The sequence below is a fragment of the Limanda limanda genome, chromosome 22 (genome assembly GCF_963576545.1).
Source record: "Limanda limanda chromosome 22, fLimLim1.1, whole genome shotgun sequence".
NCBI lineage: Eukaryota > Metazoa > Chordata > Actinopteri > Pleuronectiformes > Pleuronectidae > Limanda > Limanda limanda.
Window position 1 is genome coordinate 16898926 of NC_083657.1, and position 24113 is coordinate 16923038.

The 24113-nt window shown below is 40.8% G+C and overlaps 3 protein-coding genes across 3 annotated transcripts; all 3 read left to right on the forward strand.

Moving 5' to 3' along the window:
- Nucleotides 1-5741: 5741 nt before the first annotated feature.
- Nucleotides 5742-7404, forward strand: LOC132996102 (beta-1,3-galactosyl-O-glycosyl-glycoprotein beta-1,6-N-acetylglucosaminyltransferase-like). The gene is made up of 4 exons (XM_061066422.1): nucleotides 5742-6049; nucleotides 6147-6240; nucleotides 6413-6817; nucleotides 6919-7404. The coding sequence occupies exons 1-4, from the start codon at nucleotides 5742-5744 to the stop codon at nucleotides 7402-7404; spliced, it is 1293 nt and encodes a 430-aa protein (XP_060922405.1).
- A 1535-nt stretch (nucleotides 7405-8939) lies between these two features.
- Nucleotides 8940-10603, forward strand: LOC132996222 (beta-1,3-galactosyl-O-glycosyl-glycoprotein beta-1,6-N-acetylglucosaminyltransferase-like). Its single transcript, XM_061066561.1, has 4 exons — nucleotides 8940-9247; nucleotides 9345-9438; nucleotides 9618-10016; nucleotides 10118-10603. The coding sequence occupies exons 1-4, from the start codon at nucleotides 8940-8942 to the stop codon at nucleotides 10601-10603; spliced, it is 1287 nt and encodes a 428-aa protein (XP_060922544.1).
- Nucleotides 10604-22546: 11943 nt separating this feature from the next.
- LOC132996223 (beta-1,3-galactosyl-O-glycosyl-glycoprotein beta-1,6-N-acetylglucosaminyltransferase-like) lies at nucleotides 22547-23837 on the forward strand. Its single transcript, XM_061066562.1, has 4 exons — nucleotides 22547-22854; nucleotides 22952-23045; nucleotides 23218-23622; nucleotides 23715-23837. The coding sequence occupies exons 1-4, from the start codon at nucleotides 22547-22549 to the stop codon at nucleotides 23835-23837; spliced, it is 930 nt and encodes a 309-aa protein (XP_060922545.1).
- The last annotated feature ends 276 nt before the right edge of the window (nucleotides 23838-24113 follow it).

Sequence of the window (24113 nt, forward strand, 5' to 3'; positions counted from 1 at the left end):
GTTAAAACCATCTGGACCCTTGTTATTAGGGAAGGAAGAAATAACCTGCGTGATCTCATCCAGATTGATGTCTTTATCTAGCACATCAGCCGAGTCCAATGATAATTTAGGTAAATCCAGATTCTCAAAAAATGTATCAAAAGCTTGAAAATCTAGGTCGCCCTGTGACTGATAGACATTAGCATAGAAATCGGCAAAACATTCATTGATCTTCATCGGGTCCGTATGTAAGGTACCTCCCTCAGACTTGATACAATGTATGGCTCTGGAAGCCTGTATTTGCCTCAGCTGGCGAGCTAACAGCCTGTGCGGCTTGTCGCCAAGCTCAAAATATCTCTGTCTAACTTGTTCTAGTAATTTTGATACACTTGGTCAGTTGATCATCAATTTCAGCCAATCTTTTCTTAGATTTTTTTTTCTCTGCTGCCTCATATGATATTATATGGCCTCTAAGGACAGCCTTCATGGCCTCCCACAGAGTGGAATCATCTACATCGCCCGCATCATTGGTGCTTAAATATAGCTCTATTTTACCAGAAAGATAGGTACAAAACTCTTCATCTTTTAACAGTGTATTATTCAAACGCCAATTATATTCACCTCTCTTGTGTTTCAAGTCAAGACTTAAAGAGACAGGAGCATGATCTGATATTAGTATATTGTGGTAAGTGCAGTCAACTACTGACTGTAGCAACTTAGAATCCATCAAAAAGAAGTCAATCCTGGAGTAAGACTTATGTACTGTGGAAAAATAAGAAAAATCCTTCGTGGTGGGGTGGAGAAGCCTCCAGATATCTACCAAATTATAAGACTGCATAAGATTGTTCAGTGTGCCACTGTTTCTAAATGTACTAGTTTGGGAGTGCTGTCGATCAAGGACGGGATCTAAAACATAGTTAAAATCACCACCCATGATTACATTTGAATCCGTCAAATTTGGCAAAGCATTATAAAGGTACTGGAAAAAAAGCGGGTCATCAAAGTTGGGCCCGTATACATTTACTAATATTAACGGTATGGAGTTCAGAGTCCCACTAACTATCACATACCTGCCCCTCTCATCTGAAATCGTTTGAGAGTGAATAAATGGTATATTTTTTCTTATTATAATTTAAACACCCCTTGATTTTGTACTGAAGTTTGACTGATAGACCTGAGAAGCCCACGAGGGACAAAGTATTTTTGCTGCTGTTTTTTTAATGTGGGTCTCCTGGAGAAAATATATGTCAGATTTAAGTGCCCGTAAATGTGCATACACTTTCCCTCTTTTCAGTGGGTTATTCATGCCTCTTACATTCCAGCTAGTTATCTTAACTTCACCGTTGCTGTGTCTATGTAAATCAGCTAACATAGAAAGTATCTATTGTACATATATAAAGAAAACATGACTGTGTGGCAAGGAATACTCATTACATTTAAACTGACAGATGTGCTGAAAAAACACCCCATAACAAACACAAAAACCCTCCCCATGAACACAGGAGTAGTGCTTCCATACCCCTAACTTTAAGTTAAAACTAGGCTTAGGGACCAACAAGTGGCCCGGACTAGCGGTATAACTATCCATCTCTCTCCAAACAGGGGAGACACCCCGCTTCGCAAACAAACATCGAGAATAAAATAAAACTTATTAGCCCTCGCACAGACTAAACATGAGCATATCTTATGAACCGGCAGTCTTTGTCAAGCAATGATAACTTACATCATCCGTCAATGTGGCAGCATTTATCACTTAATGTGTCCGGGATGTTAGTCCGCTGCCCGGCCCGCAGCGGTGCCGGCGGCTACATCCCATCCCTCAGCCTCGCGGCTCAGGAACTTCTCGGCTTCGGCCGGGGTGGCAAACGTGCCGGTGCTGCTGTTGACCGTGACCACGAACTGCGCTGGGTGTCGGAATCCACACCGGATCGCCCTGGCCCTGCATTTCTCCCTGATGGCTCGAAAAGCTTGACGTTTCTTCATCGTGGCCGAAGTGAGATCCGGAAAGATGTACACCGGGCGCCCGTCGTATTGTAGAGGAGCTTTCTCTCTTGCGAGCCACAGCACAAGCTCTTTCACCTGGTAGTAGTGTATCCTCGCGATGATGGCTCTCGCTTTGCCGTCTGTAGCCGGAGCCAAGCTCCGGTGGGCCCGGTCCACTTCTACTGGGCGGCTGAAGTGCTCCTCTCCAAACAGTTTAGGAAGCAGCTCAGACACAAACTCTGTAGGCCGGCCATTTTCCGTTTTCTCCTTAATCCCGACAATCCGAATATTCTGTCTGCGGGAGCGGGCCTCAAGGTCGTCTAGCTTGGCTTGTTGCTGCTTGTACTGGGAAGCCAGCGCGTCGTATCGCTTCTCCAGCCCGTCTAGTCGCACCTCGTGCAACTCGGTGGCGACTTCAGTAGATGACACCCGCTCGCTGACTTCGGCTAGGGCAGCTTTAAAGTCCGAGATAACTCCATTGAGCTCGGTGAACCTCATGTCGACCCTGCTGCCCAGCGTGTTTATGGCTGTCAGGATGTCTTCAATGGTAGTAGGAGCTGGAGGGCGAGCTACATTAGCGCTAGCTTCGCACGCGTCTATTAGCATGGTACAGTGGTCGCCAAAGTCGTCCTCCCCGGGACATTTGTCCTGCTTCTTTCCTTTGCCAGCTTTCTTCATCTTGACTAAGATGCTGCAGTTCACTTCTGGTACACGAAACGATGATTAAATGTCTTATGTGCGAGGGAAATTGTAAAGTCGGGATGGAGCTCCCCTTACACACGTCTACTCGATATCGAAACCAAACCGGAAGCAGCCAAGTGCTACTAAATTGTTGGTTTAACATTTTTATTCAAGATAAAGTCAGAAGATTGTAAAGTCTAGACTTCGCTTAATTATAGAGAATTCAACAGTTCCACAACGAGCACTTTGGTTGATATGGAGAGAAAAACTGCCTCGAGCTGTTGGAATGAGTGGGGGGGAAATGGGGAAGAGAAGAGAGGAGAGTTGGGTGGAAAATAGGGGAGAGAAGAGAAAAGAGATAGAGACAGACTGTTTTCTAACCGTAGTACTTAAGGCATGAATCATAATTAATAATGATTTGAGTGTATGTATCATCTGAAATATTTCTTTGTAGTCGAGAGACATTACTTGAATTACTCTATTCCTGAGGTGACACTACATGATATTCAGTCAAATAGTTTTGCTCAGTGTTACGTTTTTTAAAGTTTATCACTGAGTTAGAGCACAGTTCAAGTGTGATTGCTAAGCTTAGTTAACCAGCAGACTCTACTTCAGCTCTTAAATCCTGTTGATGAAGCTTTCTTCCAACAATGCAGTTTCCAGTAGTATTTTATTCTCAAAACTGCATTATACCTCAGATTGTGATCTGAAGTTTGTTGATGTCTTCTTTTGTTTTTTGTCTGCAACCACTAGAGCAGGGGTGTCAAACATACAGCCCACGGGCTGGATGCAGCCCGCTAGGGGGTCAATCTCGGCCCGCCGGATGACTTTGCTAAGTGTGAAAATTACAGAGTGACATAAATTGAATTTCTATAAAAGTAGCTGCTATTCCCTAATCGGTCCACTGGGGGTCGCACTGTATCAGTAAGAGCATGCCATAGACTGTAAGACAAGTAAAAAGTAAAGGCCGATTTATAGTCGGATTTTACGCAGACACGCAAGCACGCAAGACACGCAACGCGGGACACACATGTTAATTAACCTGGAGACTCCAAATCAGCTCTTTAATCCCATCGGCGAAGCTTCTTTTTACAGCTTTGTTTAAAGTTTTGCAGTGATTAATTCCTGAAAACCTGAAGAGTCCAAACCCTGAGAATATTTGCAATTAAAAAATGTTACCAAAAAAAATCATTCTTGAGATTTTAAGGTTGATTGCTGAAAAATATTTTAAGCAGCTTTCAGGCATTTTTTACACTTAAAAGAAGTGTGAGGTTAGTTCCTGTGTCATCCATTCTTTGATTTGATTCATAGATACATGGTGTCATTTTGCAAAGCGCACACAGGACGTTGTGCTTCCTACTATTGGGTAGACCAGCACAAGTGCACCCAACCAGTCTGATCACATAACGTAAGGGGAGAGATAGAGGAGGAAGTCAGAGACATAAAACTCTAATCTGATGTGCTGCTGGTAAATTCACAGGTAAGACCCATTTATATCTATTCTACTCTTCAGTTTAACCAAAGTTATTGAGAGTGAATTCATGATTTCTCTCTGACTAATGTTCATTTCACTGAATGTCTGTGCTTTCACCTCGCAGATCTGTTTTCGATTAATTAAAAAATATAAATGAACTTTATCATTAATATATATTCAACAATACATTCTGTTAGCTTGACACTTAATATGCTTATTATTGAAAGTGGTCTCAGTGTTTTAGACCCAACTTTTTTTTCTCAAACACATAGTAGTCTATAGGATTAAAAAAAAAGAAATAAAGTAAACAGAGATTAAAATAAATATTTAATAAAGTAAGATGGGTGTTATGGTATCTGACTATACCTTGAATACAAGTTAATACAAACAATTTAGTAGAACTTAAATGGAACTTACTTACCGCACTTTGTAGTTTGGCTTTCTTGAAGAAATTGTACTTTCTTGATTCTTGTTGTTCTGGGTTTGTACCGTCATGGTTGAATGCACTTATTGTAAGTCGCTTTGGGAAAAAAACGTCAGCTAAATGGAATGTATTGTAATGGAGTCTTTTTGGTGTAGAGTAGTTTCTGTGAATAAGCCTGTGTTGTACAAATAGTTGAGTGCTTCAAATAGTGATCTTCACCATTTTACCTTTAAGGTACCGTGGAAATATTTACTTAATGTAATTGTTAAAAAAACGGGAGGATTCACTTCTGTTTAGTTAGCATTTATTTTAACCTCCAGATCTTAATCTTTTGCCTTTTTCTTCATTTGTGCGTGTGCTTCTTGCGAATCTATTCTGTGGGTGATTGTCTGTCCAATTAAAATTGACAGTTGTAATTCTAGATAATGTGTCAACAGTATCTCCAGGGATATGTGGACTATGTTTTACAGTTATATAACACTTTGGCATAATTGCCGCCGGATTCATGAAATGGGCGCACCTGCTGATTTAGTTCTCCCCAGCATGCGTATGTTTGTGAATCAGAAACAAACCACAATTCTATTTCTCCATATTAGGTGTGTCATGAAGAGAGCGCTGTGCTGAGCAGTGGAAGTTATGAGAGACGACCCCAAAAGGTATAAACACTGTTAAAGTACCTGGAACGATCCGGAGTCATGATCCGACATCATCGGTGTTACTGAATACATGTGATTATCAGCACACACGTCAAATGTTCGTGCGTACGGTTTAAGCACAGATTTAGCACTGTTAGTAAATCAGGCACATTAACATCTTTGAACTTTATCCCTAGAAATTGTGTGGCTAAAGAAAGATTGTCTGTATCACTTCTCTGAAAGGAACAGCAAGCAGAGGAACTGCCTGGATCTATAACAAATGGGACGTTTCTACAAACATTTAAACATTCGTCTATAGAAAAAATAGCCTGGTGTGCCGTAAACCACAGAATATATCAAAAACTGAACTTGTTAAAAAACAGCTCACTTGAGCAAGTACCAAGGACATTGTTATGTTTCAGGCAGGTATTAATCATTTAAGAACTGTGATCTTTGATCTACCCAAACATTGATTTACTGACACCAATAGAAAGGGGAAGGGCAGGTGGAATACATCCAGAACTCACATTACAAAAAGACACGTAACAGTAACTCCTCTCCCACAATGAGGATACTGAAACAAGGCAGGTTTCCACTGCTCCTGAAGCTCACCATTGCACTGGGATCACTATGGATCCTCTTCCTACTAACTCGCAATAAACCAGGCTGTAATCCCAGCTCCGTTCTCGGGTACAGCTGGTTGGACTATACAGACTCTGATGACAGCCCAGAGAAAGTCTGCAACTGCTCAGCTATCCTGCAGGGAGAGAGGGAGGCACTGGAGCAGGCCAAATTACTGACCATCACCAAAGACTTCCACAAGAGTGTTCACATCCCTGATGAACATTACATGAATGCAACCGAAGACTGCAGGTGTGTTGCTTAAACTACAGATTTTAGACGTTTCATTTGAATGTTGAATTTCACTTAAATCACTGAAAGTGCTTTTTCTAATATTGTTTATTTACAGTGCATTCAAATTAAGAAGAAAATACTTAACATCTCCGTTGAGCCAGGAAGAAGAGGACTTCCCCCTGGCATACTCTATGGTTGTGCATCATAAGGTATGCAGATTCTAAAGCCTGAATTTTAATTTAAATAAACTTTAAAAGTGGAGTAAACATTTACATAAAAGTCATCGATCAAAGGAGCTCTTCACCATTGCTTATGAATTTCCGTTATGTTCAAGTACACAAAAAGGATACATTATTAATATATTATTGTATATGCTCATAGGTGCAGAGCTTTGAGCGACTGCTGCGAGCTATCTACGCACCTCAAAATATATATTGTGTCCATGTGGACAAAAAGGCAAAATCCTCAGTCTTATCTGCCATCTGGGCAATTACTGCCTGCTTCCCGAACATCTTCTTGGTCAGTCAGCCTGTTGATGTGGTCTATGCCGCCTGGCCACGTGTCCAGGCTGACCTTAACTGTATGGCGGATCTCTATAACACCAGCACAAAATGGAAATACTTCATCAACCTTTGTGGCCAAGATTTCCCTCTGAAAACCAACTTGGAGATTGTAAGGACACTGCGTTCACTGAGTGGCGGAAACAGCTTAGAGTCAGAAGAAATGCCTGGATATAAAGTGCGGAGAGTGAGAAATGCACACGAAATAATAGATGGAAGAATCCAGGTACCTATTTTGCATTACATGTATATTTACTTTTTATAAAGTTAACATTAGAACTAACTGGACATCACTTTAACATTAATTCACTATTTTAACTCCTTCAGGGGACAGGGAAGGCAAAGGAGCCTCCTCCCTTCAACATCACCATAATGTCTGGAAATGCCTACTTTGTGGCTAGTCGGGGCTTCATCCGCAGTGTGTTGGAGGACCACCGAGTGCTGGCACTGATGGAGTGGTTCAGAGACACCTACAGTCCTGATGAATTTCTCTGGGCAACCATTCAGCGAATGCCCGGAGTTCCTGGCTCAACTTGGCCCCACAGCAAATATGACATGTCAGACGTCAATGCCATCGCTCGCCTGGTGAAGTGGCAGGGGCAGGAGGGGTCGCAGGATTCACCGGGCGCGGTGCACCCAGAGTGTCACGGCAGCCACGTCAGGGAAATATGCGTATATGGTGCCGGGGACTTAGAGTGGATGCTCAAGCAGCATCATCTCTTTGCCAACAAGTTTGACATCGACACAGACCCCGTTGCTGTCTACTGTTTGGAGAAATATCTAAGAAAAAGGGCACTGTCTGAGCTACAATAGATATATTGCAGGTTTTTCATAGCAACAGAGAATGGCATTCAATTCAAACCTTTATCAATACAGGGAAAGGTCATGTAGCAGCATGTGATCTCATTTCAAGATGTATTTTAAATTTGTTTATAATTCTAGTGTGATGACCACAAATTAAAATGTTTCATTAGTGGCACTATATCATTCAGACGAATTACTGTTATAAGAGTAGTTTATCAGTATTGAGATCAAAATAATCAACTCAAAAGCCCAAAAGAAAATCCTGCAGTGGCGGACTGCACATCGGTAGCAACTGGACATTTCCCAGTGGCCTGATGGTCGCTCGGACCTTCCTTGACCAGCGATAATATAGCAGGACCACTAACATAATCACGTCTCTCTGCGATGCCCAGAGCAGCCAAAGGTAATAATATTAATAATAATAATTGTGAAAAGGGAGCTTTCTACCCCTTTTTCACTAGGCGCTGTCTCCCAATATAAAGACATTTGGTCATTTGATTATTATTAGAATTTTGATTATCAATACGACTATTTCCATTATCTGGGTTTGAGTTGTGTGTTGAATTATTTACAGCATGTATGTGTTGACAGGTCATTTTGTTATGTCCGTCATGTTGCTCAGTTTGATTGTTGTTTTTTCGAGATCTGTGAATGGGGTTGGGTTGGGTGTGGTTTCTCTTGCCTTTCTGTTTAGCTCACCTTATACTTACCAGCACAGATCGTATTTTCTAGGCAGGTGAGGCTATAAAGCAAAATGCCAGTCAATAGTGAGGGGGGAGAGAGGAGTTGGCAGACATTTTTCTAGTCTTGTGGCCTTTTTCTTTATTTTTTTGCATTGCCCAGGGATATTTTTGTCTTTCTGTTGTAGAATCTTATTGTTAATAAAATGCAAAAAAATATCCTCTACTCCTTCTTCTTCAGTATTGCTCTTTTTCTTGTTTTCCGTGCCAGATAGCCACCTCCATCCCTATATAGGGGTTACAGCGCAACAATACTATTATAAAAGATATAAAAGACACAGTTAAAGTACCTGGAACGATTCGGAGTCAGGATCCGACATCATCGATGTTACTGAATACATTTGATTATCAGCACACACATCAAATGTTCGTGCGTAAGGTTTAAGCACAGATTTTATCATTGCTAGTAAAATCAGGCGCATTAACATCTTTGAACTTTATCCCTAGAAATTGTGTGGCTAAAGAAAGATTGTCTGTATCACTTCTCTGACAGGAACAACAAGCAGAGGAACTGCCTGGATCTATAACAAATGGGACGTTTCTACAAACATTTAAACGTTCCTCTATTGAAAAAATAGCCTGGTGTGCCGTAAACCACAGAATGTATCAATAACTGAACTTGTTAAAAAACACCTCACTACTAAGTACATGGTAATGTTGCAGGTAGGCATTAATCATTTAAGACATGTTATCTTTGATCTACAAACATTGATTTAGTGAAACCAATAGAAAGGGGAAGGGCAGGTGGAATAGATCCAGAACTCATATTGCAAAAAGACACGTAACAGTAACTCCTCTCCCACAATGAGGATACTGAAACAAGGCAGGTTTCCACTGCTCCTGAAGCTCACCATTGCACTGGGATCACTATGGATCCTCTTCCTACTAACTCGCAGTAAACCAGGCTGTAATCCCAGCTCCGTTCTCGGGTACAGCTGGTTGGACTATACAGACTCTGATGACAGCCCAGAGAAAGTCTGCAACTGCTCAGCTATCCTGCAGGGAGAGAGGGAGGCACTGGAGCAGGCCAAATTACTGACCATCACCAAAGACTTCCGCAAGAGTGTTCACATCCCTGATGAACATTACATGAATGCAACCGAAGACTGCAGGTGTGTTGCTTAAACTACAGATTTTAGACGTTTTATTTGAATATTGAATTTCACTTAAATCACTGAAAGTGCTTTGTTTAATAATGTTTATTTACAGTGCATTCAAATTAAGAAGAAAATACTTAACATCTCCGTTGAGCCAGGAAGAAGAGGACTTCCCCCTGGCATACTCTATGGTTGTGCATCATAAGGTATGCAGATTCTAAAGCCTGAATTTTAATTTAAATAAACTTTAAAAGTGGAGTAAACAATTTACATAAAAGTCATCAATCAAAGGAGCTCTTCACCACCGCTTATGAATTTCAGTTATGTTCAAGTACACAAAAAGGATGCATTATTAATATATTATTGTATATGCTCATAAGTGCAGAGCTTTGAGCGACTGCTGCGAGCCATATACGCACCTCAAAATATATATTGTGTCCATGTGGACAAAAAGGCAAAATCCTCAGTCTTATTTGCCATCTGGGCAATAACTGCCTGCTTCCCGAACATCTTCTTGGTCAGTCAGCCTGTTGATGTGGTCTATGCCGCCTGGCCACGTGTCCAGGCTGACCTTAACTGTATGGCGGATCTCTATAACACCAGCACAAAATGGAAATACTTCATCAACCTTTGTGGCCAAGATTTCCCTCTGAAAACCAACTTGGAGATTGTAAGGACACTGCGTTCACTGCGGGGCGGGAACAGCTTAGAGTCAGAAGAAATGCCTGGATATAAAGTGCGGAGAGTGAGAAATGCACACGAAATAATAGATGGAAGAATCCAGGTACCTATTTTGCATTACATGTATATTTACTTTTTATAAAGTTAACATTAGAACTAACTGGTCATCACTTTTACATTAATTCACTATTTTAACTCCTTCAGGGGACAGGGAAGGCAAAGGAGCCTCCTCCCTTCAACATCACCATAATGTCTGGAAATGCCTACTTTGTGGCTAGTCGGGGCTTCATCCGCAGTGTGTTGGAGGACCACCGAGTGCTGGCACTGATGGAGTGGTTCAGAGACACCTACAGTCCTGATGAATTTCTCTGGGCAACCATTCAGCGAATGCCCGGAGTTCCTGGCTCAACTTGGCCCCACAGCAAATATGACATGTCAGACGTCAATGCCATCGCTCGCCTGGTGAAGTGGCAGGGGCAGGAGGGGTCGCAGGATTCACCGGGCGCGGTGCACCCAGAGTGTCACGGCAGCCATGTCAGGGAAATATGCGTATATGGTGCCGGGGACTTAGAGTGGATGCTCAAGCAGCATCAGCTCTTTGCCAACAAGTTTGACATCGACACAGACCCCGTTGCTGTCTACTGTTTGGAGAAATATCTAAGAAAAAGGGCACTGTCTGAGCTACAATAGATATATTGCAGGTTTTTCATAGCAACAGAGAATGGCATTCAATTCAAACGTTTATCAATACAGGGAAAGGTCATGTAGCAGCATGTGATCTCATTTCAAGATGTATTTTAAATTTGTTTATAATTCTAGTGTGATGACCACAAATTAAAATGTTTCATTAGTGGCACTATATCATTCAGTCGAATTACTGTTATAAGAGTAGTTTATCAGTATTGATATCAAAATAATCAACTCAAAAGCCCAAAAGAAAATCCTGTAGTGGCGGACTGCACATCGGTAGCAACTGGACATTTCCCAGTGGCCTGATGGTCGCTCGGATCTTCCTTGACCAGCGATAATATAGCAGGACCACTAACATAATCATGTCTCTCTGCGATGCCCAGAGCAGCCAAAGATAATAATATTAATAATAATAATTGTGAAAAGGGAGCTTTCTCCCCCTTTTTCACTAGGCGCTGTCTCCCAATATAAAGACATTTGGTCATTTGATTATTATTAGAATTTTGATTATCAATACGACTATTTCCATAATCTGGGTTTGAGTTGTGTGTTGAATTATTTACAGCATGTATGTGTTGACAGGTCATTTTGTTATGTCCGTCATGTTGCTCAGTTTGATTGTTGTTTTTTCGAGATCTGTGAATGGGGTTGGGTTGGGTGTGGTTTCTCTTGCCTTTCTGTTTAGCTCACCTTATACTTACCAGCACAGATCGTATTTTCTAGGCAGGTGAGGCTATAAAGCAAAATGCCAGTCAATAGTGAGGGGGGAGAGAGGAGTTGGCAGACATTTTTCTAGTCTTGTGGCCTTTTTCTTTATTTTTTTGCATTGCCCAGGGATATTTTTGTCTTTCTGTTGTAGAATCTTATTGTTAATAAAATGCAAAAAAATATCCTCTACTCCGGCTTCTTCAGTATTGCTCTTTTTCTAGTTTTCAGTGCCAGATAGCCACCTCCATCCCTATATGGGGGTTACAGCGCAACAATACTATATTAAAAGATATTACAACCGTAACATACCTTGAAAAACATTGTAATTTGGAAAGGTTCCTCCTTGAAGAACATCGTGGCCAAGTTTATAACTAGTCTGGTAACAAATAAGGTGGCTTGGGATGGAGTAAAGATTTCTGGCTACAATTATTGAAAGGATGCAACTGAAGGCATGCGACATATTACTGCAGCTATGGTAACTGCCTGTATGACATCCCCAGAATGTTCACAGTGATATACAATGCCAACAGAATAGCCAATTCGTAACCTTTATTAGACAAGTTTAGGGTGTGATACCTATATAATAAACTATTCAAAAACCAGCTTTCACCACCTTGTAGTGTCTGAAATTAGAGTCTACATCCTATAACGTTACAGTCTATTGACCAAGCTACAGTACAGTATAATCCTAACTGATCAGGAAACACAATTGTGTATTTGTGAGCAGATGGGTAATGTTACAACTGCTGTTATGTCGTATTACTGTGTTATAACCAAGCCTGTTAGTTATTCCTCCAAGGGTAATTAAATTAAAGAAGAATAAAACAGTTTAATAAAAGGTAGGAATCAGGTGTCTTGTGTCTGTCAAAAGGCCGAGTTCCCCTTCTGGTCGACTCTGAGTGAGAGAAGATGACAATAAGAATAGTAGAATCTTTGGCTTTAGAATGAAAAAGTATCAAACAAAGGTATAAATATTGCAACTGAAGTGTAGCGAGTTTACTGTGAGTAGGTTGATTAAGATCATGTCTTCAGCCGACCATCAATTATGTTTTATTCCACTACATCACACAACAATCTGAGAACCAAACCTCAGAACCTAGGCGAGGATTTACTGACCAGCACATTCCTTGTTAGCTCTGAATTGATTGGACAAAGGCCTCTGTGAGGCGAGCAGACCAGCATGGAGAGTTCAGTGAGGCTCAGCAGACTCAACCAGGAAATCTTTAAAGTTACATCCTTATTTCTCAATGAGATAAGGTAAAATACGTGTCCATGACTTCAATGATCGGAACCTAATCCCTGATAAGGTCTCATTCACCGATATCAGGCTGAGGATGAATTGACTTGTGACGTGACGACGTGTGTCACAGCAGAGATGTGTAATCTTCCTTATCTCAGCTCTGTCAGCCAAACTGTTGGCTTGGACCAACTTTGTGAACGTTTTTCTTTTTCTTTACTTGTCTTGGAGTACTACTTACTTAGCTGCTGATTTCTGCAAATCTGTATCCAATCTGGATTTGCATTTGGTGGGAGGGCAGAGAGCAAAGGTTAGTGAAGATGTCAAACAAATGACGGGCAAGGCGACATTGTCAGTGCACATGCAGTTACTGGAGATTAGTGGTCTCTCCTGTAAGAACAAACATTCTCAGTGAAACAAGGCATGAAGTTAAACAAATTAGCATGGCCTCTTGCAAAATGAACAGGGATAAAGTTAGAATGAGTCAGACTTCACTTTTACACCTAATTATTTGCACTGAGGTTTTGTGGGTTTCAGGGAGTTCAACAGATCCCTTTTCCTTCATACACCAGATCCGTTGGAAAGAATCATACATAAAACCCCATATACCATATTCTGCATGTTGTTAAATCTTCCAGAGGCTGTCAGTGTTGTAATGTTTACATTATCCATTTGTTAGCTGATACACCTTTTAATCCTCTGGTTTAAAAGGCAGCGGCTGAGCTGCCTGAGAGGAGACAAGAAGGGACAGAGACACAAGAGACACTGAGCTGCAAAGTGTTGAGATATCTTTGTTTTGTTCTTTATCTTATGACTATACTTTACCTATATCCTGTGAATAAATATTAGCTGTATAGTCTATAGAATCAATAATACTACAACTGTTTCTTTTAATTGGAATGTTGTATATCAGACGCAGGGTCAGGCCCAGAGCACGACCACAGAAAGAGACAAAACAGGAAACCAGCCGTTAGAAAAGTGTATGATGGAAGTTCATCTTGAGATTTGAAATAATGAAAAGCACAGATGCTCAGGAAAGAGAGAGGACGTGCCAGAACTAATACAATGAAGTGCTTCATGAAACATGGTGAGAAAAAGATATGAAATCTTCCTCTAAGTCTAATCTGTTGTGTCTCTCCGCTGTGGCAGACTCCCTGTTGGCCAAGGGCACAGTAGTGGGACACCTGGTCGATTGGATTTTCTCTCACAAGTGATATGCTTGCAAAAACCTGCACTTTGAGGAAACAGTATACATCTGGCCAATTGCTGAGTTCCCTCAAAGAAAGGACCGCCTCTGTCTTGCACCCTGTGTCTTGATAAATACTGTGGACTTAGGATGAGTGGGCGCGCTTCTCCTGGACATGATCCAGAGAACCTGGTGACGTGTCCGGCAGAACCCCAGAGACTCTCTGTAAGTATTGTTCTTATACAATAAACTTATAACTGTGAAACTTTTGAACATGGAACTTGTCTAAATTATTAACCTTTCCCATTTGAACCTCGAATCTACGAACACGCTGTCTGGTCCAGATGGGACCGAGCTCAACAAAAGCTGACGGGCCAGCAGGAAGTGCTGTGTGTTTTGCAGCCAATACTCTTCAGGAAGGAAAGACAAAACACAAACAAATATCAAAAACCATGAAACACAGGAAAGACAATCAAAGTGGGGTCTCACATGCAGTGCACATAGAACTGTGCAAACACACACACACACAAACACAGAGCATAAAAGACAGGGGAGGGTTGTGTATCTCAAAGAGGGGCAAGGGTCATCTGAATTACAAAGTGGGGAAAAATACCAGATGAATCTGCTTATGAGGAACAATTAAACTTTTTCTTTTTCATGTGTAATATTAACGCTCACTGAATAGTGATTCTAGAACAAGACTTTAGATTTTGAGTTTTGATTGAGAAAAATATAATTAGGATCAAACATGCCCTCAAAATTAAAGATGAGATATTCAGACTTTTAGATTCTAATATGTGTCGATAAATTAAATAATGCAACTCACTGGCGTCTTTCATTAAAACGGATAAATTACCATGTCTATACAGGTCCATGTCGACAGAGATGGGCAGTTTTTCTATTACTTGTATTTGAAATACGTATTTCAATTACTTTGAGTATTTTGTAATTTGTATTTGATAGGGCCGATAAAAAATCGAATGTAATTTGTAACAAAATACTTTAGAGTGGAGTAATTTTGTATTTAAAATACTCAAGATACTTTCTCCATGAAATCCAAAAACAATTCACGAGTTCACCCATTCTTCAAAATGAGCTGGCTACCACCACGATTGTCAGGTGAAAGGAGGTGAATCCCCCAGCTTATGCTCCACTCAGCTAAAGATCTTGGCCTGGTGGCAGAGAGTGAAACGGCTTCCTCCAACCTCCAAGATGATGAGGAAGATGACTTCTTTGTTTTCTCAGCTGAAGAAACTCAAGTGCAGGAAAGACAGGAGCTCGCAAGCCACAGCAAAGCTGAGTTAGATACCCTTCGTTTTCTGCAGGACACCAGGAAAGACCTGCTTTCTCTTCAGCAGTAACCACTTATCAAGCTCCTTTTTGTTCGATTTAACACAACCCTCCCCTCTTCAGTTCCGGTTGAGAGACTGTTCTCGTTTGCAGGAATAATATTCCATCCGCACAGGAGGCGGTTAACAACAGAAATATTTGAAAAGTGAGTTGTTCTTAAAGGCAACTAAACTGGCTACTCAGTGGTTGGGTCTCAAGAACCAAAATGGAAGGATTATTATGTCATAAGGATGTCAGGGTTAACCTGTATGAGACACTTAACACTGTAATATAGAACTATGTGGCCTACCATGCCACTGGGCAAGGTACAGTAAAATAGAGGTAAGTAGGCTACTCACTTGATAAGTTACCTGTTCACTTTTGTATTGATTTACTTTACCTTTTATTTTTATTCATTTTTCTGTGCAGAACTTGATGTACAGTAATGTATGTAGGCTCTTTATCTGTGTACAACTGGTTTTAATTCTATATTTTGCTTTTATAGTATACATAGGCCTTATGTGTGATGCTATTCATATGTGATGAATCATTTCTTGTTGATACAAAGCCAAAGTTTATGGGCTGTTAAGTCCCATTAATCTATACACTACCGTTCAAAAGTTTGGGATCTTTTAGAAATTACCTAATTTTTCAAAGAAAAGCAATGTTTCAATGAAGATAACATTAAATTAATCAGATATACACTCTATACATTGTTAATGTGGTAAATGACTATTCTAGGTGGACAAGTCTGGTTTTTAATGAAATATGTACATAGATGTATAGAGGCCCATTTCCAGCAACTATCACTCCAGTGTTCGTATGGTACATTGTGTTTGCTTATCGCCTTAGAAGACTAATGGATGATTAGAAAACCCTTGAAAACCCTTGTGCAATTCTGTTAGCACAGCTGAAAACTGTTTAGCTGGTGAGAGAAGCTATAAAACTGAACTTCCTTTGAGCTAGTTGAGTATCTCGAGCATCACATGTGTGGGTTTGATTATATCTATCTCCACTGGCATCCAATACAAATTATTTCTCCTCACTTACAAAGCCCTCCATAACAAGTCCTCATCCGACCGATTATGGCCAGAAAAAGAGAACTTTCATGTGAAACTCACCAGTCTATTCTTGTAGAAATGAGAACAAGAATAGACTACAACGGTGTGAACTACTCCCTTCAGAGAACAGCACAAACGGGCTCTAACCAGAGTAGAAAGAGAAGTGGGAGGCCCCGGTGCACAACTCTGCAAGAAGACAAGTAGATTAGAGTCTCTATAGTTTGAGAAATAGACGCCTCACAGGTCCTCAACTGGCAGCTTCTTTAAAACTGACGCCCTCTGTCAAGCATGGTGGAGGTAATGTGATGGTCTGGGGCTGCTTTGGTGCTGGTAAAGTGGGAGATTTGTACAAGGTAAAAGGGATTTAAAATATCTTACATATTACATTACCTTTACACAGGGGTGGACTGGGACAAAAATTCAGCCCTGGCATTGTCTGTCCAGACCAGCCCACTACATTATCAGCAGTCACCACATAGAAGTCCACAAATCTCGCGGCGTCTTCTCTCATGCATACTACTGTTACCACCTAGCTCAAAGATGGCAACAAGAAGGGAGGCCACACACAAACCTCTCAAGCCAAAAGTAAATTTATTTAACTCCAAATCAAGATAGCTCTAACTACGTAGTGGGATGTGTAAAATATGTTACGCGTCAGTGGTGTTAACAGTGTTTGGATGTGTGAAAATAAGGTGTGATGTATGTTGTAAGGTGCAGAAGCAAAGAAAAACAAAGGCTGAGGGCCCCATGCCCCTGGAAGCAGCCTTTAGATCTGCAGCTGAAGCCCAGCCCAAAAGGGCAGGCCCAGGGTGACTTGAGTAAAAGTCTTAAAGTAGCTCATATTAAAAGTACTTAAGTATCAAAAGTATCTGGTGTTGAAATGTACTTAAGTATCAAAAGTAAAAGTACAAGTACTAAAATTAAAAATGCAAAGTGCTTTTTATAGTAGGCCTATACAGACACAAAACAACCCAAAATGTTTCTCCTCAAGATTTATCTCAACTGACTGAAAAATTACAACAACAATATGCATATAATGTATCATTTTACCAATTTTGAACCCTAGATGCTGAGGTTCAAATAGTAATGGACCAGTGCATCTAGAGACAACAAAGAATTAACTATAAACAAGTGCCTCTTGTGTCTGCCCAAGAACATTAATAAACCACAGTATAACCACTAAAACATTCTGTAAATATCACTAAACATGGACCTCTCATCAGTAGCAAGAGTGATACACAATGCCCCTTATGATAACTCAGCAAAGGGAAACCAGATCTAGGCACACAAAATAAGACACTATCTCTTATCCTATTCTAGAGGAAGTAAAAGTCGTAACAAGATTTCTGAAGGTGAACCTGCGGAGGGATAGACCTACCTCTCGCGCTGCCCCCCCGACGGCAAACACGCCACCGGGACCTGCACATCTCAGGAGGGAGGGGGCAGCGCGTGAGAGAGAGAGAGAGAGGTGCGCCGTGGGTAGAGGCGTGCGACGCCAACCTCCGCTGCTCAAGTAACGAGCTAGTTTGGAGAATGTATTGAAAATTGAAAATGCGCGCTCACATGTCTGCCTCCACTCGCTCATCATTGTCGAGTCCTCCTCGCTCGTCTCCCGGCGCACCTGCTGCTGCTGGGCTGGTGAACCCGGCACCACATAGGTCCGTCAGTTTGGCACATTTAGCAGCCTCCACCTCCAGAGACTTCAGCTTTTTTTCCCGATGCGTTTTTTTACTCTTATTATCCATTTTAAGTTTCTGTCTCAGCAGCAGCCCGTCCCGCGACTCCCCCCGCCAATGCCATGAGGTCCCGCCCCACCCTGGTTTGTGTCGTGATTGACAGCGCTGTCAGGGCTCTCTGAGCCTGTCAGCCCATGATTGATTGACAATGACAAACAATAGACCAATAATATGTGTCGATGCTGGCAACACACTGCTAGCCCTCTGTAGCCAATTGGCCGGCCCAATTGGAGGGAATTTAGAGAGGAAGAAGAGAGAGAAAAAAACAACAACAACATAGCGGACCAGACCGGCCCACATTGGGTCAACGGCCCACCGGGACTTTGCCCGGTATGCCAGATGGCCAGTCCACCCCTGCCTTTACACACGGCGCACCTCTCTCTCGCCTTCTCGCTCCTGCAGGAGCTCGGTTCAGTCTTTATTATTAGGGCCCGAGCACTGACAGGCACTGACAGATGTGAGGCCCTATTGAAATTGTAAGGATTATTATTCAGGCAAATTAATTTTGTTTTTGAGGGCTTTTATTAGGTGACTTTACATAATTTTTTGAAGGTGTTCCTTTTTCGATTCACATTCGTTTTCTCTTTCCTGCTTCGTGTCAACATCTGCACATAAATACATAGCTCAAAGCAGCAAGTGGTTAACTTTTCTTAAAGAAAATATTGGAAGTAGTTGGTTTAAACAAAAACTATTGACAAATAGACTATCATTGGTTGGCCGTGTCTACTTAGTCTTACACGTCCACATAAACAAAACAAACAGATTTAAAACAAGTCGAGATGGAAAAACAAACAACACAACCAATTATATAAGCAAACGCAAAAACAACTTTCAGCCAACACAACCAAAAACAAACACTGTGTCGTGCACTACTGCATATTCACGCACACAACTCATTTTTTTAATGGACCTCCCATATGGACACTCGACAGCCAACTCTTCCTTACTCGCCAACGTTACTCCAACATTATGTTCCTGTAGATTCATGCTGCACAACAGCAGGAGAATACGCCCTTGACTGGTCTTTAACCTTAATTCACTAACACTACTCCGCTCCTCCGCTCCCTTCACTGGTTACCAGTGGCTGCCCTCATCCATTTAAAAACATTGGTACTTGCGTACTGTGCTGCGAACAGATCTGGTCTTGTCTACATCTTGTCTGGTCTAGAAAGTAACATTTCTTCAAAAAAGACAAACTACAAAGTGCTATAAGTAAGTGCCCTTTAAGTGCTACTAAATTGTTGGTTTAACATTTTTATTCAAGATATAGTCGGAAGAGGTGTGCTTTTAGTTTGCGGTGGACGATGTGTAAACCTTCTGCTGTCCGGATGTCCATGGGGAGCTCATTCCACCATTTAGGAGCCAGGACAGCAAACAGTCGTGATTTTGATCAGTGTTTAGCTCGCAGTGAGGGAGCAACAAGCAGATTGGCTGAAGCAGAGCGGAGTAAACGGGCTGGGGTGTAACGTTTGACCATGTCCTGGATGTCGACTGGACCCGATCCGTTCGCAGAATCTGTTATAGAGGTAATGATGTTGATTCCATACAAGCCAGTAGCCGGTCAAATTTACCTTTAGCCTCAGTGTCCCCTCAAGTTCGGCTTGAATCGTCGATTACAAGGGCAAAACACTTGATGACGCTAAGGTGCTCGACTGAAGCTAAGTCCCTAACATCCGCTCGTGGCCGCTAACACATGCTAACTTGTAGTTGATAACTTATTGTGCAGAAAACTTTCTAATGTACAAGGGATATTACCCATCTTGTCCTATATGTTCTAAAATAAATTGTAAAGTCTAGACTTCGCTTAATTATAGAGAATTCAACAGTTCCACAATGAGCACTTTGGTTGATATGGAGAGAAAAACTGCCTCGAGCAGTTGGAATGAGTGGGGGTGAAATGGGGAAGAGAAGAGAGGATAGTTGGGTGGAGAATAGGGGAGAGAAGAGAGAAGAGATAGACACAGACTGTTTTCTAACCGTAGTACTTAAGGCATGAATCATAATTAATAATGATTTGAGTGTATGTATCATCTGAAATATTTCTTTGTAGTCGAGAGACATTACTTGAATTACTCTATTCCTGAGGTGACACTACATGATATTCAGTCAAATAGTTTTGCTCAGTGTTACGTTTTTTAAAGTTTATCACTGAGTTATAGAGCACAGTTCAAGTGTGATTGCTAAGCTTAGTTAACCAGCAGACTCTACTTCAGCTCTTAAATCCTGTTGATGAAGCTTTCTTCCAACAATGCAGTTTCCAGTAGTATTTATTCTCAAAACTGCATTATACCTCAGATTGTGATCTGAGGTTTGTTGATGTCTTCTTTTGTTTTTTGTCTGCAACCAATAGAGCAGGGGTATCAAACATACAGCCCACGGGCTGGATACAGCCCGCTAGGGGGTCCATCTCGGCCCGCCGGATGACTTTGCTAAGTGTGAAAATGACAGAGTGACATAAATTGAATTTCTATAAAACTAGCTGCTATTCCCTAATCGGTCCACTGGGGGTCGCACTGTATCAGTAAGAGCATGCCATAGACTGTAAAACAAGTAAAAAGTAAAGGCCGATTTATAGTCGGATTTTGCAGGAACGCAAGCACGCAAGACACGCAACGCGGGACACACATGTTAATTAACCTGGAGACTCCAAATCAGCTCTTTAATCCCATCAGCGAAGGTTCTTTTTACAGCTTTGTTTAAAGTTTTGCAGTGATTAATTCTTGAAAACCTGAAGAGTCCAAACCCTGAGAATATTTGCAATTAAAAAAAGTTACCAAAAAAAATCATTCTTGAGATTTTAAGGTTGATTGCAGAAAAATATTTTAAGCAGCTTTCAGGCATTTTTTACACTTAAAAGAAGTGTGAGGCTAGTTCCTGTGTCATCCATTCTTTGATTTGATTCATGGATACATGGTGTCATTTTGCAAAGCGCACACAGGACGTTGTGCTTCCTACTATTGGGTAGACCAGCACAAGTGCACCCAACCAGTGTGATCACATAACGTAAGGGGAGAGATAGAGGAGGAAGTCAGAGACATAAAACTCTAATCTGATGTGCTGCTGGTAAATTCACAGGTAAGACCCATTTATATCTATTCTACTCTTCAGTTTTAACCAAAGTAAGTGAATTCATGATTTCTCTCTGACTAATGTTCCTTTCACTGAATGTCTGTGCTTTCACCTCGCAGATCTGTTTTCGATTAATTAAAAAATATAAATGAACTTTATCATTAATATATATTCAACAATATATATATATTCCCTGTTAGCTTGACACTTAATATGCTTATTATTGAAAGTGGTCTCAGTGTTTTAGACCCAACTTTTTTTTCTCAAACACATAGTAGTCTATAGGATTAAAAAAAAAGAAATAAAGTAAACAGAGATTAATATAAATATTTAATAAAGTAAGATGGGTGTTATGGTATCTGACTATACCTTGAATTCAAGTTAATACAAACAATTTAGTAGAACTTAAATGGGACTTACTTACAGCACTTTGTAGTTTGGCTTTCTTGAAGAAATTGTACTTTCTTGATTCTTGTTGTTCTGGGTTTGTACCCTCATGGTTGAATGCACTTATTGTTAGTCGCTTTGGGAAAAAAACGTCAGCTAAATGGAATGTATTGTAATGGAGTCTTTTTGGTGTAGAGTAGTTTCTCTGAATAAGCCTGTGTTGTACAAATAGTTGAGTGCTTCAAATAGTGATCTTCACCATTTTACCTTTAAGGTACCGTGGAAAATTTAATTAATGTAATTGTTAAAAAACGGGAGGATTCACTTCTGTTTAGTTAGCATTTATTTTAACCTCCAGATCTTAATCTTTTGCCTTTTTCTTCATTTGTGCGTGTGCTTCTTGCGAGTCTATTCTGTGGGTGATTGTCTGTCCAATTAAAATTGACAGTTGTAATTCTAGATAATGTGTCAACAGTATCTCCAGGGATACGTGGACTATGTTTTACAGTTATATAACAAACATTGGCATAATTGCCGCCGGATTCATGAAATGGGCGCACCTGCTGATTTAGTTCTCTCTAGCATGCGTATGTTTGTAAATCAGAATCAAACCACAATTCTATTTCTCCATATAAGGTGTGTCATGAAGAGAGCGCTGTGCTGAGCAGTGGAAGTTATGAGAGACGACCCCAAAAGGTATAAACACTGTTAAAGTACCTGGAACGATCCGGAGTCATGATCCGACATCATCGATGTTACTGAATACATGTGATTATCAGCACACACGTCAAATGTTTGTGCGTACGGTTTAAGCACAGATTTAGCACTGTTAGTAAAATCAGGCGCATTAACATCTTTGAACTTTATCCCTAGAAATTGTGTGGCTAAAGAAAGATTGTCTGTATCACTTCTCTGACAGGAACAACAAGCAGAGGAACTGCCTGGATCTAAAACAAATGGGACGTTTCTACAAACATTTAAACGTTCCTCTATAGAAAAAATAGCCTGGTGTGCCGTAAACCACAGAATGTATCAATAACTGAACTTGTTAAAAAACACCTCACTACTAAGTACATGGTAATGTTGCAGGTAGGCATTAATCATTTAAGACATGTTATCTTTGATCTACAAACATTGATTTAGTGAAACCAATAGAAAGGGGAAGGGCAGGTGGAATACATCCAGAACTCACATTACAAAAAGACACGTAACAGTAACTCCTCTCTCACAATGAGGATACTGAAACAAGGCAGGTTAACACTGCTCCTGATGCTCACCATTGCACTGGGATCACTATGGATCCTCTTCCTACTAACAAGCAGTAAACCAGGCTGTAATCCCAGCTCCGTTCTCGGGTACAGCTGGTTGGACTATACAGACTCTGATGACAGCCCAGAGAAAGTCTGCAACTGCTCAGCTATCCTGCAGGGAGAGAGGGAGGCACTGGAGCAGGCCAAATTACTGACCATCACCAAAGACTTCCGCAAGAGTGTTCACATCCCTGATGAACATTACATGAATGCAACCGAAGACTGCAGGTGTGTTGCTTAAACTACAGATTTTAGACGTTTTATTTGAATATTGAATTTCACTTAAATCACTGAAAGTGCTTTTTTTAATATTGTTTTTTTACAGTGCATTCAAATTAAGAAGAAAATACTTAACATCTCCGTTGAGCCAGGAAGAAGAGGACTTCCCCCTGGCATACTCTATGGTTATGCATCGTAAGGTATGCAGATTCTAAAGCCTGAATATTAATTTAAATAAACTTTAAAACTGGAGTAAACATTTACATAAAAGTCATCAATCAAAGGAGCTCTTCACCACCGCTTGTGAATTTCCATTATGTTCAAGTACACAAAAAGGATACATTATTAATATATTATTGTATATTCTCATAGGTGCAGAGCTTTGAGCGACTGCTGCGAGCCATCTACGCACCTCAAAATATATATTGTGTCCATGTGGACAAAAAGGCAAAATCCTCAGTCTTATTTGCCATCTGGGCAATAACTGCCTGCTTCCCGAACATCTTCTTGGTCAGTCAGCCTGTTGATGTGGTCTATGCCGCCTGGCCACGTGTCCAGGCTGACCTTAACTGTATGGCGGATCTCTATAACACCAGCACAAAATGGAAATACTTCATCAACCTTTGTGGCCAAGATTTCCCTCTGAAAACCAACTTGGAGATTGTAAGGACACTGCGTTCACTGAGGGGCAGGAACAGCATACATTCAGAAGAAATGCCTGCAGGTCTAATGCGGAGAGTGAGAAATGCACACAAAATAATAGATGGAAGAATCCAGGTACCTGTTTTACGTTACATATATTTATAAAATTAACATAAGAACTTACTGGTCATCACTTTAGCATTAAATAACAATTTTAAATCCCTCAGGATACAGGAAAGGCAAAGGAGCCTCCTCCCATCAACATAAACATAATGTATGGAAATGCCTACTTTGTGGCTAGTCGGGGCTTCATCCGCAGTGTATTGGAGGACCACCGTTGGGTCGACTGAACCAAGATGGATTTCCTTCTCACGCATCCCCAAGCTGCACTTTGTAGTCAGATTGACCCTCAGATGGTTGCACTCTGTGTTTGACCCTGTAGCTGAGTCCAGAAATGATATATCACTCCTGGATAAAAGAAACAGTTGTAATATTGTTAATTCTATAGATTACACAGCTAATATTGATTCACAGGATATAATGTAGGTAAAATATAGTAAAATATATTCATAAGATAGAGAACAAAACATAGATATCTCAACAATAGCCACCTCCATCCCTATATG

What these genes read in the sequence shown, in the direction of transcription:
- LOC132996102 (XM_061066422.1), top strand. Translation starts at nt 5,742, where the DNA reads ATGAGGATACTGAAACAAGGCAGGTTTCCACTGCTCCTGAAGCTCACC. An exon ending in AATGCAACCGAAGACTGCAG is followed by an intron (nt 6,050 to 6,146) that starts GTGTGTTGCTTA and finishes GTTTATTTACAG; the next exon opens with TGCATTCAAATTAAGAAGAA. An exon ending in CTATGGTTGTGCATCATAAG is followed by an intron (nt 6,241 to 6,412) that starts GTATGCAGATTC and finishes ATATGCTCATAG; the next exon opens with GTGCAGAGCTTTGAGCGACT.
- LOC132996222 (XM_061066561.1), top strand. Translation starts at nt 8,940, where the DNA reads ATGAGGATACTGAAACAAGGCAGGTTTCCACTGCTCCTGAAGCTCACC. An exon ending in AATGCAACCGAAGACTGCAG is followed by an intron (nt 9,248 to 9,344) that starts GTGTGTTGCTTA and finishes GTTTATTTACAG; the next exon opens with TGCATTCAAATTAAGAAGAA. An exon ending in TAATAGATGGAAGAATCCAG is followed by an intron (nt 10,017 to 10,117) that starts GTACCTATTTTG and finishes TAACTCCTTCAG; the next exon opens with GGGACAGGGAAGGCAAAGGA.
- LOC132996223 (XM_061066562.1), top strand. Translation starts at nt 22,547, where the DNA reads ATGAGGATACTGAAACAAGGCAGGTTAACACTGCTCCTGATGCTCACC. An exon ending in AATGCAACCGAAGACTGCAG is followed by an intron (nt 22,855 to 22,951) that starts GTGTGTTGCTTA and finishes GTTTTTTTACAG; the next exon opens with TGCATTCAAATTAAGAAGAA. An exon ending in CTATGGTTATGCATCGTAAG is followed by an intron (nt 23,046 to 23,217) that starts GTATGCAGATTC and finishes ATATTCTCATAG; the next exon opens with GTGCAGAGCTTTGAGCGACT.